At 32.9% G+C, this 18,462-nt stretch overlaps 1 protein-coding gene across 2 annotated transcripts in view; it reads right to left on the bottom strand.

The window, feature by feature from the left end:
- The window catches only part of LOC124367469 (protein abrupt-like), a 58,613-nt gene that overhangs the window by 8,248 nt on the left and 31,903 nt on the right, over positions 1-18,462 (bottom strand). Inside the window, exon 7 of one of the 2 annotated variants that reach the window (XM_046824304.1) lies at positions 4,013-5,573. The exons of the other annotated variant lie outside the window; for it this stretch is intronic. Within the exon in view, the coding sequence (XP_046680260.1) occupies positions 5,401-5,573 (173 nt within the window). The 3' untranslated portion in view covers positions 4,013-5,400. Of the gene's footprint in view, positions 1-4,012; positions 5,574-18,462 lie in introns of those variants that run through there. 2 annotated transcript variants of the gene reach the window in all.

Genomic DNA, 18,462 nt, shown 5'->3' with positions numbered 1-18,462 from the left:
TTTACATGTAAACTATTTTAAAATGTACAAGTTTCCAAAATATATTTTCAGGGTTTATTAAAAATAGATTTAAAATATAATTTTAAACAGCAATGAGTGTTTGCATAAAATAATTTACACTACTTGGTGTTTATTTGAAGGCTGAAGTACCAAAAAAAATAACATTCCAAAGCTACTTACTCACTTACAGAAAATTATCACGAACACCATTGAAACATTAAGACCCGATATTAATTTCAACAATGCCATTTTTTTTTATTTAAAAGAAATCAAGCCAATGTCAGGTAACCCCTCCTCACAGTTCAACAAACTGTACTGTACAGTATATGCTGGACATGACTGAACACGCAATACAACCTGTTATTCCCCTCTGTGGTAAGTTTAGTGAAAGCAATAATTTCTTATCAAAACAACAACGAACCTTACATTAATGTTGCTCCAATGGCTTGAGTTCACTTTTCATTTGTATCAATTACATGGTAGTAAGTATTGTTTGGACTAGAAGAGTGAAATTTGTTGTATAGTTCCCCGACTTCAAAAATTGGATGTTTAGGAAAAAACTTTGACGTACATATATATATATATGTGAGAAATATATACTTACAATTGACTGATTATGCAAACATTGGACATGTATATACAGTCTGCTAACATCAACAAATAGCTTTCAATTTGTTAGAAATTTTATTTAGAAAACTTTTAATCCAATAACTGTTTGTAAAATAATAAAAATGTTCTTAAAAACAACTCAAATTATACTGATTAGTCAAAATTACATTTACAGCATATGGTTAATTTAATATTTAACAAAACTCCACAAAATATAGCTCAAAAATAAATAAGTGTACAGCCCTTCTGTGTAGTTTTTCTGATGGAGGGGACTTTTGCATAGTTCATAGTAGAACATTAGCACAAGCCAAATACACATCTTTATTTACAGATTTAAAAATAAAATATTGAATTTTGTAACAAAATATTTTAAATACTGTAAAACAGTACTTAAAATATGTGTACTGTACTTAAAAAAAAGTAGAAACATAAATCCTTTAATATTTTTGCAACAAACAACTTTATATCATAGAGTGTACAATCTGTGAATTGGGTAAAATTACCCTTTTTTACTACCTGAAAGCTTTTTTAAATTTTATTTGGATCTGTTCATCATCTAACAGAAGGCAGTAATACAGTTTTTTCCTAAATCTAAATGCTCAATCATTTTTCACTTACTTGAGCATCCATCACTGAATGATAACACAGCATCTTGAGTACCCAATTTACAGCAAGGTTTAAATTTTACTGGCCAAGCACTTTTTCAACTACTCAAGTTCCAAAAAATTTTTAAAGAAGGGTTTATGTCTGCCATTACAATTTCTGATAAGTGGTGGTCATGATCATAATTTTCTTGGGCACAGCTCAAGCCTAGGCTTAGCATTGCTAGTCATGAATGAAAATAGTCGTCCAAACTGCCCACTTCATCTCAGATAGACTGTGACACTTCCTTCTAATTGCTAGACCATAAAATATTTGTATTTTCTGTACAACATTGTCTATGAGCTGGTTTTTACCAGAAAGCAATTTATCACCTGCAAAATTAGAATGTTTTAAATTTGATTTCAGAATAAGTAAACCCATTCTTTTCTTTACGTGCCTTATGAATTCTAATTTTTATTTTTGCACGACAAGAAGAAATTATAAATGTGTAATATGCTTGGCTGTAATATGTATTACACAAAAGTGTAGCCAAGTGATTTGTGTTGGTGAGTCAGAGAAAATTTTACAAACAATAAGTGTAACTTACATAATTTTGTCCACAGCATTATTTTATGTTATATATTGAAATAATACAAATATTTCTGGCAGTCATTTGCAATAAAAATATAAAAATTGTTAAAAATGTGAAAAATTAAATTGTGACTCCCCACCCATCCTTGCCATGACCCATGGGGTAATGCAACAATGATTTTCGAATACCCTCTAAATATTATCCAATTACAGTTTTATCTTTGGAAATGTGATGCACCGTTATTAATCATTTAAAAAATATGAGTGCTTACAATAACAGTAACACTGACTGAAAATTGAAGATGGTAAACCAATGGTGAATCTAAAAATTACAGTTACACATTTAACACTTTTTCTTCTCTTCTCAATTTCAATCTTCTCACAAAAATACAAACTTTGGAACTGTAAGACCGTCACGACTTCATAAGATGAGACAGCTACAACCAGCAGTCTAGTACTGGAGTTCATGTGCTGAAGATGAGTTAAGAATCGGGATGTGTGATGAATCTAGGATAAGTTCGTGTTTTCCTTTCAGATATGGCACAGGGTGGTGGAAAACCTGATGAGCCGTGGCTAAGGTCATAGCCCTTTCCTGTAAATTGATTTTGTAAAGTGCAGCTATAGTTTTTAGCCAGCCTGATATCTCTGTAACGTTTAAATCACCTAATCTAATATGAAATTCATAATTACTTAGCAACTAGTTGTTTAATACCATCACAACTGGTGGAGCACTTAGGCCAATTTTAAGTAAGGTGAAGAGATTTCACCGATAAAACCATCTGAAGCCTGGGGATCAAACCAGCCAACCACGAGTAGAAACCATCTTTACAAACGACACCTACAGAATTCATTTCATTACGAAACTTTACAGAGAAATAACAATCGCAACTGGGCTATCTATTTTATGGTATGACACTAAATTTAAATATTATAAAGAACTCATCCTGTACTCTGCAAAACCTGGCAGATACGGAGAAGGGTTTTCATGCATGCACTTCTACCAGACAACTTCGTTGTGGTGGATATCAAGACATTACTAGACCGGGATAGTGGGAGTTAGATACAAACTGGAATTGGTCTATCAAAAGGATTGCACATCTAATTGTTGTTTGAATTCAGACTTGCTTACTACAAAGACCTTATTGATAATACAGCCGCACACTGATCTATTAATGAGTGATATTGAGTAGTCTCATCATACACCATACCCAAAAGCATCCACTTCAGTCAATCCATGTGTTTAAAAAATAACATCTTCACTGCTGGTCTTTAACATGATATGAAATACGACTTTAATATAGAGGTGAAGTTAGGACTTAAAAGTCTTCCCTTCCACTTAACCTCAATCTATCCTTGAGTGATATTGAATAGTCTAATCAAACATCACACCCAAAAGCATCCTCTGCAGGCGTTAATGATTGATTATATTGTCAGCTGCTATTATAGTAAAGCAGTGATTACCATCATTCAAAAGTGAAACAAATATATTATCTGTATAATTTTACACCATCAATTGAACAGTTGAAATGCAAAGTACGCCAACCCCAAAATCCAAGTTTTCAGATATGTAAGGGTAAAGGTAAAAATCATTACTTTTGTTAGGAACCATGTACCTTACGTGAATAAAATTTGCATTGCCATATTTTTGTTAATGTTACATAATTTTTTGTGATGTTGACATTTTTTTTATTACAATTTTCCACTGCATCTAAATAGTAAAAATTGTTTTCCCCTTTCAACAATGTGGGTGTTAGTAATTAAGTTGGCTCACTTTGCATTTTGTGTTTGTAAGATGTTACAGCTAAGCTCTCGAAACAGAAAACGACTAACAAACAAAACAGTTTACAGGTTGGTCCATTTGACACTTTAGTTGATAGGATTGGTCCAGTCTGCTTTAGAAAATAACTTGAGAATCTGTTATGGATTAACAGTTGTTGATCAATATAAAAAAATAGCTACTACAGGATGGTTAATTTTAATGTCCTTGCAGGCAGCTTACTTGAAAAACCATTGGTGATGGCTTGAAATTCACCTTTAATCCAATGGTTCCAACAGTAAAGAGTTAAGAGAGGACTTCTAACTCGAATTTAGCTTCATAAGCAAAGACCTTCATTTAAACCATCTTCCTTTTCCATGAACCACAAGCTAACAACATTTACCATCTTGCACACAGTCATATTCCATTAAACACTAAACATGTGTAACTGAGGATTTTGCAAGTGAAACACAATTCAACAAATATAAACGATTTAATATTTTAACCATTAGATTAGAATGATTGACAAGTCTTTGGTTACAATCTGACTGCCACCTGAATCCCAATTCTTACCCACAACTCTAACAAAACATAAAGACATCATAATTGGATTAATGGAGGAACTAAATACGGTAACATACAATAAAATTAAACAGTTTCACAAAGAAGGTTTATAATTCTGGATTAATTCTATTTGTATAAAACTAAAATCTTGGAATAATTCAAATTAACTTGAATTTTAAATCAATAAAATTTGAATATAAATTTAAGCTAAATTAATATGGTATAAAACCTATTAAAAGAAAACAAACATTTTTCAATAAAACATAACACTATAACTTTATACTAATTTTCAGTACAAAAATCTTTATTGCATGGAATGTGATTTGTTAGGGGTGTAAAATTATCATTAACTTATTTATTTGGAATGTAATATACTTGTACACTAATTGTAAAAAATTTTTTAACACAAAAACAAGATCTAATTTTAAAATTCATACCAAGCTTTGCACATAAAATACTGCAATAGCCTGTTAAAAATAGAATTTGTTAAAAATATTAACTTCAAAATTAAATATAAATCCATTAGGATTTTAGACATTATCCATCACTGTACAGTAAAATCCTACAATTCTTTCAAATCATCCATCGTCAATAACAAACTTGAAACAACATAGTATATCAGGATGTTTTAATGAGTTCAAAGTCACCTTAATTAACTGTACAGTTCAATAAAAAATTCAAAAGTATCTCAACTGCATCATAAAGTGAACAATAAACTATGTAACACTGATACAATTATGGTTCAAATGTGACTTAGTACATGGATTAATTTTTACTCATAAGAATAAAACTTGAAAAACTACAATGTTACAAATCTGAATGATCATTATCATAAGGCATATTTTTAAACCCCAAGATTAAAAAACATTTAGAAATCCCACTAGTATTATAAATACAACAATAAATTGTAGTGCAAAATTTTCAGTAATTGAATGCACAACACCTTAAAAAGCCATCCAACAGTTTAAATTGTTCACTGTTTTGACAACCACAATTAATTAGAATTTATTCTGGAAAAGTATCTCTAGTTACAAGTTGATCCTTTTACTATAACATACACTTCTGAATCATCCTTTTGTTAAACTATCACTGGAAAGGGCTTAAAAAAAGCTTAATCACTATTGGTATTTTTATTATTGTTAATTTACCCGTTTTATGTTGCCCAGTGATTATAAAAGAATGGAATGACTCTGCACACCATAAATATTCAAACACTCAACCCCACGACACAGTCTGCCCACTAAAACCACTCCCAAAGTCCATCCATGGCCTCACATGGCCAAAACTCGTGAGAAACTCTACGTAACGTTAGCGGCCTGTAGCTGATCGAAATGTGCGGAGCGCAGGTGCCTCCTGAGGTTGCTATTGTTACTGTACATGCGCTGGCAGAGGGGACAGGGGCGGGGAGTCTCCCAGCGGACCCGCGAACTTCCCACCCCTCCCGCCGCCTCGTCGTACACTTGCAACACGGCTGCAACACAACAACCTCAGGTTAGCCCCTGCTCCACTTCAGAATGGTGGTGAGGTTAATTTTAGCTCACCTACTTTTAGAATTGTAACCACATTTTCTTAAGAATAAGAGAAGATATGAGTGCCACGGAATCACGGTGCGGATTACGGACGTGACTCTGACCTTTTAAAATAAACTCAGAGATCAGGTAGGAGTAAAGGCTGTCTCCAACCCCATCCAATATTGTCTTTGAGGAAGCACCAGAGAAAGTAGAAATTAATCTCGGTTAGAATTAGAGTCAAAGTAAGTATACTAGCCTTTGCAGACCATTTCATACAAAATTTGGAGCATGTAAGGATACTGACCAAAGTATTAAGTGAACCAGGAAAACACTTAACATAAAGGCTAAATACGTGAATTTTGGAAAAATTCAAACTCAAAGGACCTTTACAAATTGATGGACATGAGCATGAACAAGTTGATGAATTTTAATACCTTGAGGAGGGGTGCAGAGTTATATATCTTGAGGTAATCACAGTACAGATGAACCGGAAATACAGAACAGACAGAAATCTCAGAAATTAGATGCTTTTTTGGACGGAATAGTTTTACTAGAGCCCCTGAATAATATGCAAACGAAATAAGAAAAGAAAAAGCTTTTAATATTTACGTAATAAAAATGTAAAGCAAGCAAACAAGAGATATGGATAAGAGAGTATAGACCAGAGAACTCTATCCAGTGTTAATATAATAAGTAAAATAAAATATATCTGAAATATATATATATATATATATATATATATATATATATATATATCTGAATGTTCAGATATATCTGAGATATATCTGAATGTTCAGTTCATGTGCTGAGGAGGTGGGAGGATGTCAGATGAAGATGATACATAAAATGTAATCTGGAAGGAAGACAACTCCAGAAAAGAACAAATCAGAGATGATGTAATAATATTAAGGAGGATAAAATTGGAGCTGCTGAAGAAGAAGGACAGGGTCAGTCAAGACGAAGGGGACATAACGGTTCAACTTACTTCGATATAAATGTCCCTAGGAGGAAGAGTAATTAACCGTTTTCTTGACCAACCCTATAAAGTCACCGAAGATATCAAGTAGCTGTAAATAGGATATCTGTATCCAGGGATTCAATAAAATTACCTCCGATACCTTCTATATGACAGGATCTACAAAAATCCCTTAGTTTCTCCAAATGAGTGTTTATGATTATGTATATATTTATTAGTAGATGTTCAAGAATTACCAAATAGGAAGATGTTTTTAAATGTGTGCTTTTTTAGATTCATCCATTTTGCAAGGATTTTAAATCACAATAAGAGTGATAAAACAAATTGTATATCTATACTCAAAGAAATTTGAATTAAAACTACTTCCTTATATCAGCTTTACTCTCTGAACCTAAAAATCTTTTACCACGAGAGAGACATGACTGGTAGTGATGTGGTGAGAAGATAATGACTGTTAGAGGAATAAAAAACTAAGAAAATTTGAGTCCCTTGGACATGACTCCCTATTATGTACTTAATTATCTCTCTGAAGTGATAGGTTATCTTTAAGATTTCAAATGATTGTGTTCAAATTTGTTTGGGATTAATTAAGCCTGGTTTCTTATTGCTATTTCCTACAAAGATGATTCCATTCAAGTACAATCACAGACTGCCAGGACTGGAATAGTGCGTGTATAATATTTTTGCAAGTATTTATTTTTCTCTTCAAAACTTATTTATGATTTTAGGATAAGATTTCATCAATAATCATTTAACAATTTTACACCACAGACTAGTGTATAAATATGAAAATACTGATATTACACGTTTGGTGCAGTGTTTGAACCGCTTTCAAAATTGTCGATTGCAAAAAATGACTAAGTAGAAAGAAGCTGTTCCAAAAATAATGTTATTTTTTTAATGGTGGCTGAGTGTTGGCAAAGCCCTCATTTTTATGACAACATTTCTAGTCTGCCTGTAGGATATCTTGTACCGTTAATTGGTTAATTAAATTTCATATGATGTAAATTTCGCAACCTAGTCAGCCAGTATAATTTAATATTATTTTTATCCAATGTTCCGGAACTAAATTATTGGGCGGAGTAACTACCTAATTGGCACGCGTATGAATATCTTCTTCTAACCCTTTGTAGCAGCCCAACTATGTGACCGAGCAGACCTCGCGCGCTTTGTCCGTAAGTAAAATTTATCTTTTCGTATTATTAAATTAGCCCTTTGATGCCAAACATATAAAAATGAATGTAACGTAAAGTAAAGTTGTAAATAGTAAAGTAACGTACCCTTGAAGATCTTTTATTTGCTTGATTGAAATAGATAAAAGTGGTGGCGTCGTCCTAGCACGTTGTTATAAATAGTAATTTGTATCATTAAATGGCTAATACCGTCGCGAATTTGTTTTAGGCGAGTTTACGTGTCCCACGTGTCTCACGGCTCACAGGGCACATATTATTTGAGTAGATGGCTACCAGTTTCATAACTTCTACTCATCTTCTAGTAACCACCGACTTGAAATAACCCTTCTTAGACTACAGCGCCATTGTCTCGTGCCAAGACGCCGACACCCGGGTTGTGAGTCTACACATTGCGAAGGGAAGTAAAATCTTAATGTTTTATAAAGTAAAACATCGTAGGCGTAATTCCAGAGAACATTGGATATTTTAGGCCCACCTATAAGATACACATTTTTAGTTCTTATATTCTAAATGGCAGCAACGTGGCATTACATACTTTTCCTTTACCATCTAAAAGTGGTGCTTGTAAGTTTTAGTAATTAAACTGAACTTATAAGTAAACTTTGCAATTCGAGTATTTATTACTTCGACCTCAGAAGTCACCAACCCCCATGTGTTATCGTCATACGGTACAATCTTAAGAACAATTTAAGCTACAGACTTGAAATTTTGCTAGAATTTTCATTTCTACATAGGCGTGATTGAGTTTAATAATAGTGCATGTTTGTCAATGGGATTTGGCTGATTTAAAAAAAAAAAAAAAAAAAAAAAAAAAAAAAAAACAGTCAAATCCCAGCCTATCAGTCTTGTATTCAGGGGAAGAACTCAATATCAAATAGAGCTATATGCTTGAAACTAGGATAAAACTTCATTTCTTGTCAGGAAACATCAGGTCAATGATGACACATACACCTCCATGGAATTTGGCTGAGCATTAATGACGTCTACTACTCAGCAAACCAATTCAGCAGATTAACTTATATCAAACAGAACTAGATAGATAGATAGATTTGAAATACTGATGAAACTTCATTTGTACATAGGCAGGAGTTTATTGCAGTCAAGAATATGCCTATTGTATTTGGATAGTGGGAAGAACCATAAAGCACTAGAATACTGTGGAGATAAGGCACATAACCACAACAGTTAGCAAAGCTTGCACATTTGATGGAAACAAACAAGGAAAGAGATTATGGGAAAAAGGAATGGTGAGAAGAAAGTTGGTACTCATTAAACTAAAACCTCGCACAGCTTCTGCAGCAATGGTGGTCACCTGGTTCCGGCTAGAAAATTTCCCTACCAACGTAAAACGCAAACATATCAAAACCTCTGAGCTTTGAGGTGGCGAGATTCCAAACCACACTGTCATGCACAATGAATAGACAATGTCGTTGCTGGAATCAATTTATTACTTTCAAGAGAGAATAAGTTTTAAAGACAAGTTATCCCATTATCTGCCCATTTTTTTATATACAATCAATTCAAGAAAGAAACTCAACTCACTACTTAAATGTAAAAAATGTATGGGTTTTCCCTTTTGCAAATGATGTCTCAATTTATCCTTTCCCTCAGCAATGTAATTTATTGATATGTCTTCCATCACAAGCAGGACTCTGATTATATAACGAACTCCTAGAATGTATAAAATTAAAAAGTAATGACAAATCATTCAAAAGAAAACCGAAACAATTTTGTTGTCCAGAGCATTCCATACTCTGAATTTCTGGAAAATAACACTGTATAAATAACAAATTTCAAAGTTTAAAAACAACTTAATTTTGTAATAATATCAATAAAATGATTAAATAAATAAATTTACTCAAATTAAGTTTTATGCTTTAGTCAACCTAGTGTAGGATAAAGCCACCATAACTATGTTGCATAAAGCATAATGCATTCTATTAACATATTTTATGAATATCACTTTGTACTCGGATAGTTTTCTTCACATTTTTATTTATTTTGGAAAATTCAGGATTTTGGAATTTTCATTATTTTTCATTATTTCCAACAGTACTTGTTTCAATAAAATCTGTCAACACATAAGCAAGCATAACCATTTAAAGATATGTTTGTACAAGCCGGAAGCGCCAAACATGTCACATTTGAGAGGTATCAGTTGTTTCTTGCTACGTAGGTATACGTAACTATACTGTATATTATTGATTATAAAACATTAATGCTTGCAGCATGATTAATTCTTGTAAAAGGATAAAGGACAAAAAAGAGATTAAAGAAATACAAATATGTTCTTTCCAGTTTTGTATTTTCCAAAACAGACATTTTGTGTCATTAACATAAATTAATTATTCTAACAAAGTGTATGCTTACATAAAATATAGCCATTTAGTATTCTTAATCTCTAAAGTTCATGATACATTTTGTATGTGATTATATTCCTATCTATTATTGTATAAATCCCTAATATACAGTATAGTCTAATATGTATTCTACATGTTACTAACTATAAAGCTGACAGCTCAGTCTAAGTGGGTTATAATACTCAAGTGTACTACACAGGGTGGGCTATAAGTCATTTGACAAGATGCATTGTGACAGTAGTTATTAAAGCTTTAAGTTGTTTACAATTAAAGCATTTAGTTGTTTAGTTCTCATATTACATCACTTCCTACAACTTATAATTTACTAACTTCAACATAACCCCATAATAGTATTGTAAAAGACAACATAACCTCAAAATAGTATTGTTGTAAAAAACAGTTAACTAACAACTATAGTCAAATTGATACTGAGCAACTGCTAATGTATTTACTGTGTAGTAACATTAATGTTGTTTATCTGAATGCTAAAAATAATATGTCCCTGGTTCAGATATGTTGGCATGATTTCATAAAATGTCTACACATATTAAAATAAGTCAAAATTACATTGGGAATTAAAAGTTATTATTTAAAAACATTATCAGATAAAAGGAAAAGTTAAAAATTAATTAAATCAAAATTGATTCTTTTCGTTTAGTTGTAATGATTAGCAGGATTAAGATCATTGAGCTTCTCAAGGTGAATATGATAAAAGAATTAATTATAATGATTCAAATTGATTCATGAAGTAAAAGTACCGACAATACTAAAACAGATGTAAAGGGAGGGAAAAAATTCCAGCAGTCTATGACCAAAATAAGAGGGAAACCTAAATGGTAAAATAATACAATTGCCATTGACTATTCGCAATAAGGATAGAATAATGCGATAATTTGTAAAATATGATAAATTAAATTATAATTTGAACCAACAAACAAAATTAATGTCAATTAAGGTGAGAAAACCTAAATTCAAAGTAAAACTATTAAAGCAGAATTAATTGGTTTGTATAGAATAGTAAGCACATAACAGACAAATTATCACAAAGTAGACACAACTGAGTGTTAAAACCTTACAATTTATTCCTAAAACCCCACATAGAGTACATTATAATTTTAATAATTTTTTTAAAGTAGTGGATTATCACATTTTAATATGATTACGTACAGTTTTAGAACCACCTCTGATGTGAAGAGGTGATTATATTATTTCATTTTCAAAGTAGAATTAATATTTAAATATTTAGTTAAACTGAAGGCCTCATAAAGTAAATACAATTTAAATCTGTTTATAACTCATCTTGATAGACAATAGATGAGCAGAGAATAAGTGACATTAAGAATAGAATAGAATAGAAAACAAACTTACAAAGTTAAAAAAGACCATGGCTCTCAAGAACTGTGGTATTTTTTAATTAAGGAAAACAATTTTGTAATTATCTGTATAAAGTGAATTGTATCATAGCAAAAATCTGATAAATAATTAGCTTATACAGATTACATGTCATGAATACTAACTAAGCACAAGGGTGAATGTGATAAATAAGCAAAAGATCAATATTGACATGTTTGTATTACAGTGTAATTATAATGTTTCTTTATTAATTAATTCTTACTTTAAATTATTATCAATAATATAAAAAGTACAACTTTTAAGACTAGAATATACTTTATCTATAGTTTTCAGGAAAAAATTTTTAAAAAATCAGAAATTATTGCACTTATTTTAAAGAAAAGTGGGAATTATTTACTTGTGACGTTACTAGTATGGTCAATTGTTTGATAAAAATATAACACTATTTTCAATACAGTAGACCCTCTATAATCTGGCACTGCATCAGCTCAGCACTACAGTAATCTGGTGTATTTTGATAGGCATGGAGTGGGGGAATTCAAATTGAAACACGTTACTGAAAACTGTGTTAATCAACAACCTACACAGCTCAGTTGTCTCGTGTTCACATTAACAATGCTATCGCAGTATTGTCCGTGTTCACGTTAACAGTGCTATCGCAGTATTATCCGTGTTCACGTTAACAGTGCTATCGCGGTATTATCCGTGTTCACGTTAACAGTGCTATCGCAGTATTATCCGTGTTCACGTTAACAGTGCTATCGCAGAATTATCCGTGTTCACGTTAACAGTGCTATCGCGGTATTATCCGTGTTCACGTTAACAGTGCTATCGCAGTATTATCCGTGTTCACGTTAACAGTGCTATCGCGGTATTATCCGTGTTCACGTTAACAGTGCTATCGCGGTATTATCCGTGTTCACGTTAACAGTGCTATCGCGGTATTATCCGTGTTCACGTTAACAGTGCTATCGCGGTATTATCCGTGTTCACGTTAACAGTGCTATCGCAGTATTATCCGTGTTCACGTTAACAGTGCTATCGCAGGTATTATCCGTGTTCACGTTAACAGTGCTATGTGTTCACGTTAACAGTGCTATCGCAGTATTATCCGTGTTATCGCTAAAGTGCTTAGTGTTGTACTTTATGCTTAATTTATATATCAAGACAGTACATGAAACATTCCTCAGTGTATAAAAAAACATAAAACCTTAACTCTGCTTCAGAAGAACGAGATTTTAAAGAGACTTGATAAAGGCGATAAGCTTGCTAACCTCGTACACGAATATGGTGCCAGTCACGCAACAATACATGACATACGGCAGAATAGTGAAAAGATTAAGTTTTTTGCAAATAGCAGTGACAATGTGAAAAGTGCATGGAAAACATTGGAAAAGGGTCAATTTACTCAGTTTGAGGATAGCATATATGCTGGGTTTCTTCAAGAAAAGAACAGGCCAAGAGTGAGATTCAGGGGAGATTCTGAAAGAAAAGACAAAGGTGAGAGAATAATGGAGAACATTGATTTCAAGGCAAGTGAAGGATGGTTAGAAAAATTCAAAAAGTGTTTCAGAATTTGGTTGTTAAGTACGACGGGCAAAAAACTATCACGTTATGTTGCTGCAGTCAAACTATTCAAGGAAAAGTGTAATGAAATCATTGAGGAACTAGACCTAACTACCGATTAAGTTTATAACGCAGATAAGAATGGTTTATTTTACCTGCCTGTTCCCAATGCTGCGATAAATGCCTTTGCAACTGCTGTGTAGTGGACAGAAGAAAATTATGTGTCTGCTAGTGATATTCTTGTTTTAAAGAGGCGTCAAGAAAAGTATTAAAAGTGTCTTTTCAAGCCAAAAAACAAAAGAAAATCGAAAGTTTTTTTACTTTAATGGAATACACCTACAGCACTGTAAGTTAAGGTTATGTTTACTTCTAGTGTGGTACAACATTGATAAAAACCAATTATTACAAACGTAAAAGAATGTTTCAATGTCTTTCATTTAAATTTAGTACACGAGTACTGTAATAGTAATTTTGAATAGTGTACGGTGTACTAAAACCCACATTTTGTATATTTTAAGCATTTTAATTGATGTCCTTTCCATAATCCGGCATTTTCACTAATCCGTCAATACCGTGGTCTGATATCTTCCGGATTAGTGAGAATCTACTGTACTAATAAAAGGGGTTTAAAAAATTGTACAGATAACCTTTAATCTCATATCTTTAAATAATTATTATTTATCTATCTCATGTTTTTTTCTATACAATGTCATCTTCTCTTTGACCGATGATATTGAACAGTTTACACAACTAGAGCAACGGTGGATGGAAAGATCTGATTGTCTACAAGATGATATGCAAGATAAGATCTTGATATAAAAGTTAGTTACAGATGCAATGGCAGTATTGAAGCTTGTACTACTAGTCCATTAAAAATATTAATTTGTCCCTTTTCTTTCGTAGTTTATACTAATACTTGTTTTATAAAATTATGTTGTATCAAATCACATTCAAAGAGTATTAGTGTTGAATCTACAATGGTTGGCTCACTGTAATTAAAATAGAGCATTAAATTAAAATGCAAGTTGATGAATGAGTTTTTTCCTTGAAAAATTTGAAAGGTTAATGTACTTGTTTGTAACCCAATAAAACAAACCCATAATAAAGCTAATAAATACATTTGGTGACAAATATTCTATGCATAGGCCAACATTTAATTTTAAGTATATACAACTCCTGCAGGATGAAGCCTACAAACCTTCAACTGTCTAATTTCAAGATGGTGGATTAAAGAGTTGTCACAAGGGTGTAAACTATTCTATGAGAATATTTAAAAACATTATTCTATTGTCTTGAAAAAATGTTAATTTAGGTGCTAAAAATGGTAAAAAAATATATTTTTAGGTTGATACGCTGACTGCTGCAGAAGCAATAATAGTGCACATGCTGTGATGTATGATAACTTAAGATCACTCTGTGTAGAGTAGCAATAAAGGTTCTCTATAGCTACATTCGTGTACTTTCTGCAGAGAATGTTTCATCAGCTTTGCTTCACACATAGATTTCGAATGAGGCAATCAAATGAATCAATAATCAGCTGTTTCATTAAAAAACTTTTTTGTAAACATCAATTAGTGTAATTTAAATTGGATTTAAATTTTATCAGTTTTTCGTTAAAAAGTGTTTTGAAAAAATGAAAACCAATCTTTGTTTGTTTTCTATTTTAATAAGCAAACTTAAATAATTCCTTCAGTATAGAAGGTGTGAGGAACAAACAAATAATAAACACTTAAAATACTATTCTAGTAGCATATCTAGTTAAACCAAAACCAAACTGTCTATAGCAGGGGATTTCAACCTATTTCAGTCTACGTATTCACACGGTCAGTTTTTTCATAATTATTGTGCGAATACCAATTAATTGTAACATATGTAATATCCAACCTATCCAAGTTATTAAATCCACCCAAGTTCATTTAAAAACATAATTAGCAAATATAGTTATTCCATTAAAATTAACGTTTTCATCTAACCTAGAACCCATATATACATTTTTGATTACCATCAAGGGTTATACATGTCACAGATTGAGAACCTCTGGTTTACAGAAAAGGCTCCTTGCCGTTTTAAACTTTGTTAATGGTCCTTAATAATACATTATAAGTAGCTCTTTACTCATAATAGTACAATACGACTTATCTAATGATATCTATGGTAACATTACAGTATTTGCCTAAACTACGTTATTATTCTTTGGTACATAGTATATACTACAAAACTAAAATATCACAACAAGTGTAATTAATTAATTTATTCCACCAGCATATTATTATATATCGTTCTCATAGTCAGGAGTTGATTTAGGATGTGAGGGCTTGATAGCGGTTTTGGTGATTTGAAACGACTTTGAATTTTCTCCCCAAGAACGTTAAACCTTAAACCGCTATTTTAACACAAGCTACAGAATTTCTCCCATCTCATTTAAAAATGTACTTTACTCACACTCAATCCATTCTTGTAGTTTTAGTAAAATGCGCATTTTTCGTACATGAGCATTATAATTTTAAAATATTTGGGAAATAAGCAGGAACAATATAGAAAAAACTAAGAGGGACTTAGGGCATTTTAAATTGAGAGATATTTACGAGGCTCATTCAGTAAGTTACGAGAAAAATTATTACTACTCGAAAACGGCTGCATTAATCCATACGAAACTTTTAAGACATAAAGTTGGCAACCTTACGATAACATCTGATCAGCTGTTCAGTCATATTTTGTAAACATAGCCTCAAATTTATTCAGTTAACAATGGCAAGTCCGTACAAGTATTGCACTGTGGGAGATCAACATGTTGTGATCAGATGTTTAGTCGTGGAAGGTGCAAAGGTTTTAAAATTCACCTAACGAAGGAATGTTAAAAAATATATTGAGACAATTGCTTGAATCAATCGAATGTTTACACATGGGTAGAACAGTTTCAAAGTGGCTATACAAAAGTTTCTGATGAGCAACGCACTGGACGACTGGTCGAAGTTGGAACTTCCTCTCTTGACTGAATCTGATCTCTTGAAAAATTTATATTCAACTGAAGAAGATTTTTTGAAAAGAATTATAATGCATGGATCCATACATGGATACATGGATCCGCCACTACGAACCAGAGTCAAAACAACAGAGCCTTGAGTGGAACAGAGCATACGACTTCTCCCATACACACAAAATTCAGGACCAACCCGTCTGACGGTTGTAATGTTTACAGTATTTTGGAATTTTTAGGGGCCAATTTATTGTGATTTTCTTTAAGGCAAATGAACAGTCAATACTACAGTGACACGCTGGAAAACAAGACAAGACCTGCCACTTGAACGAAATGCCGCAGGCTATTAACTGAAGGCGTAATTTTGCTTTATGACAAAATTGACGAAAGAAAAATTTCAGAAACTGGAGTGGGGGATCTTTCCACAGTCCTGACCTCGCCCCATCACACATCCATCTGTTTGAACCTCCTAAAGAGGGCCTACGAGAGAAACATTTTCAATCGAATGAAAACATCAAAGATCAGGTACAAAAATAGCTTTGAGATCATCCCAAAGAATTTTATGCCAAGGACATTTAGAAATTAGCAAGAGGATGGTATAAGTGTTGCTGAGAACTATGTTGAAAAGTAACCTCAGTTTTGTACTGACTGAACAAACCATTTTTGAGCAGTAATAATTTGTCTCATTATTTATTGAATGACCCTTGTAAAAAACTTACAACTAAAAATATGAGGGTAAAATGGTTTGAACATTTATCATTGTTCTTATCATAGAAGGATTCAAACGGTAAATATACTTTGGCTCTGAAGAACTACTTGCAGTGAAACAAACAAATTTTATCCAATAACAATAATTTTACACCTCATTTCTGGTTGTAGAATTACAGGATTCTCATTTTAAAGATATGGTTATTACAAATCCAAAAGCTTTCTTTTAAAGCTAATACTTTTTGAATATTAGAAAACAATAATGTACGAAAAAGGTTTTTGATTTTGATTTCTGGAAACTGTTTATTTGATGAGACTAAAAAGCGTTTGGATGCATATTAGTCTAATCTTCAAAATGACAAATCTCATGTAATTATACACCTAAAATAACATAAGCAAAGTGTTTTGAGATTCAATATTGTTCTTACATGGCTAAAATCAAAATGGCCACCAATGCTGGCTTTTAAGGCTTTACCTGATTGCTGAACCATTAATAATTTTTCATCCTCAGTTTAAGAATTATTGAACTAACAGTTATTTTCAGAGATGAAAATATATATTTGTATATTTAATATTTACGAGAAGAAAAAGTGTTCCCAGTTTATTAATAATCAAGATCCAAGACTGACAAGACTGTTGATTGTCATTCAGACCAACTGTCAACAATCCCCATCGGGGTTCAATTCTGGCTGGTTCATACCTTCCAGATGAACATACACTGGGTACAGCAAAAACCGATGTCACTTAAATCTGGACAACCCTATGGATGTTTAGGAGTATGGATATCTCACATTACTAACCGCATAGGTTGAGATATTGGGGTGCAAGTGTAATTCAATACGTCTAGTCTACTGTAGGGGATGACTGTTGAAATGGGTGGGGCTCCCTAAGTGATAAAGGCAGCTACTAGAGCAGACATATGGGCGTACCAACCCCTGTCTGCTTTAACTGGAGGGGATGGTAAGGAGCTGGGCTTTCCTTCTTCCAAGGAAGACATGACTGGGACTAATGCCCAAAATCCTTCCTCATGGATCTCGACAGGAGGCAGTCCCCACCCCCAACCATACCCGTCCAGAATATCCTGTTACTCTGATAATAGCGCAAAAGTCCTTTCAGGACTAAGTACAATTCTCTCAGCTTGTTGTCCTGAGAGAACAAAAAAACTGTCTACGATCCGATTAACTCACGCAGCCTAGAAGATGGGTTGGGTATGGTATATCTCGAAGCAAGGTACGAGGCAGAGTCCCACATTGCAGGGTCCACACATGAATCGGGACTCCTTCCTCCTTCTTTCCTGCAAGGATGTCTTCCCGCAGACTATACACTGCCGTTGAGGGTTCTTCTTGTTGATGGAAGCGGACGTCACATACTGTGGAAAGTGCCGCCCCAGTAGTCGGAATGGTGAGTCAGCTCTACGCGGCCGTCCCTTGCGGTACGTCGGAGACGAGGGTACAAACTGAATTGACTGCTCAAGAAACAACCCGATATCTGCAATTGAAATATTCTTTCCTGTCACCACTTATTTGTCTTTTCAGTCACTTCAATGTCTTACGATTAAACAATGCCTCTTTAAAAAGCACATCTTTGGCCCAATTCTGGTAAAATAACACTTTTTCATTAGCTGAATGCAACTGACATTCAATAACTTTAGAAATAGATCACAATCACAACACACTCAAAATAAATTATCTGTCTCACAATTTACCTGTCTCACCG

This window comes from Homalodisca vitripennis, chromosome 8 (assembly GCF_021130785.1).
Source record: "Homalodisca vitripennis isolate AUS2020 chromosome 8, UT_GWSS_2.1, whole genome shotgun sequence".
Lineage (NCBI taxonomy): Eukaryota > Metazoa > Arthropoda > Insecta > Hemiptera > Cicadellidae > Homalodisca > Homalodisca vitripennis.
This window is presented reverse-complemented; position numbering and strand designations above follow the sequence as displayed.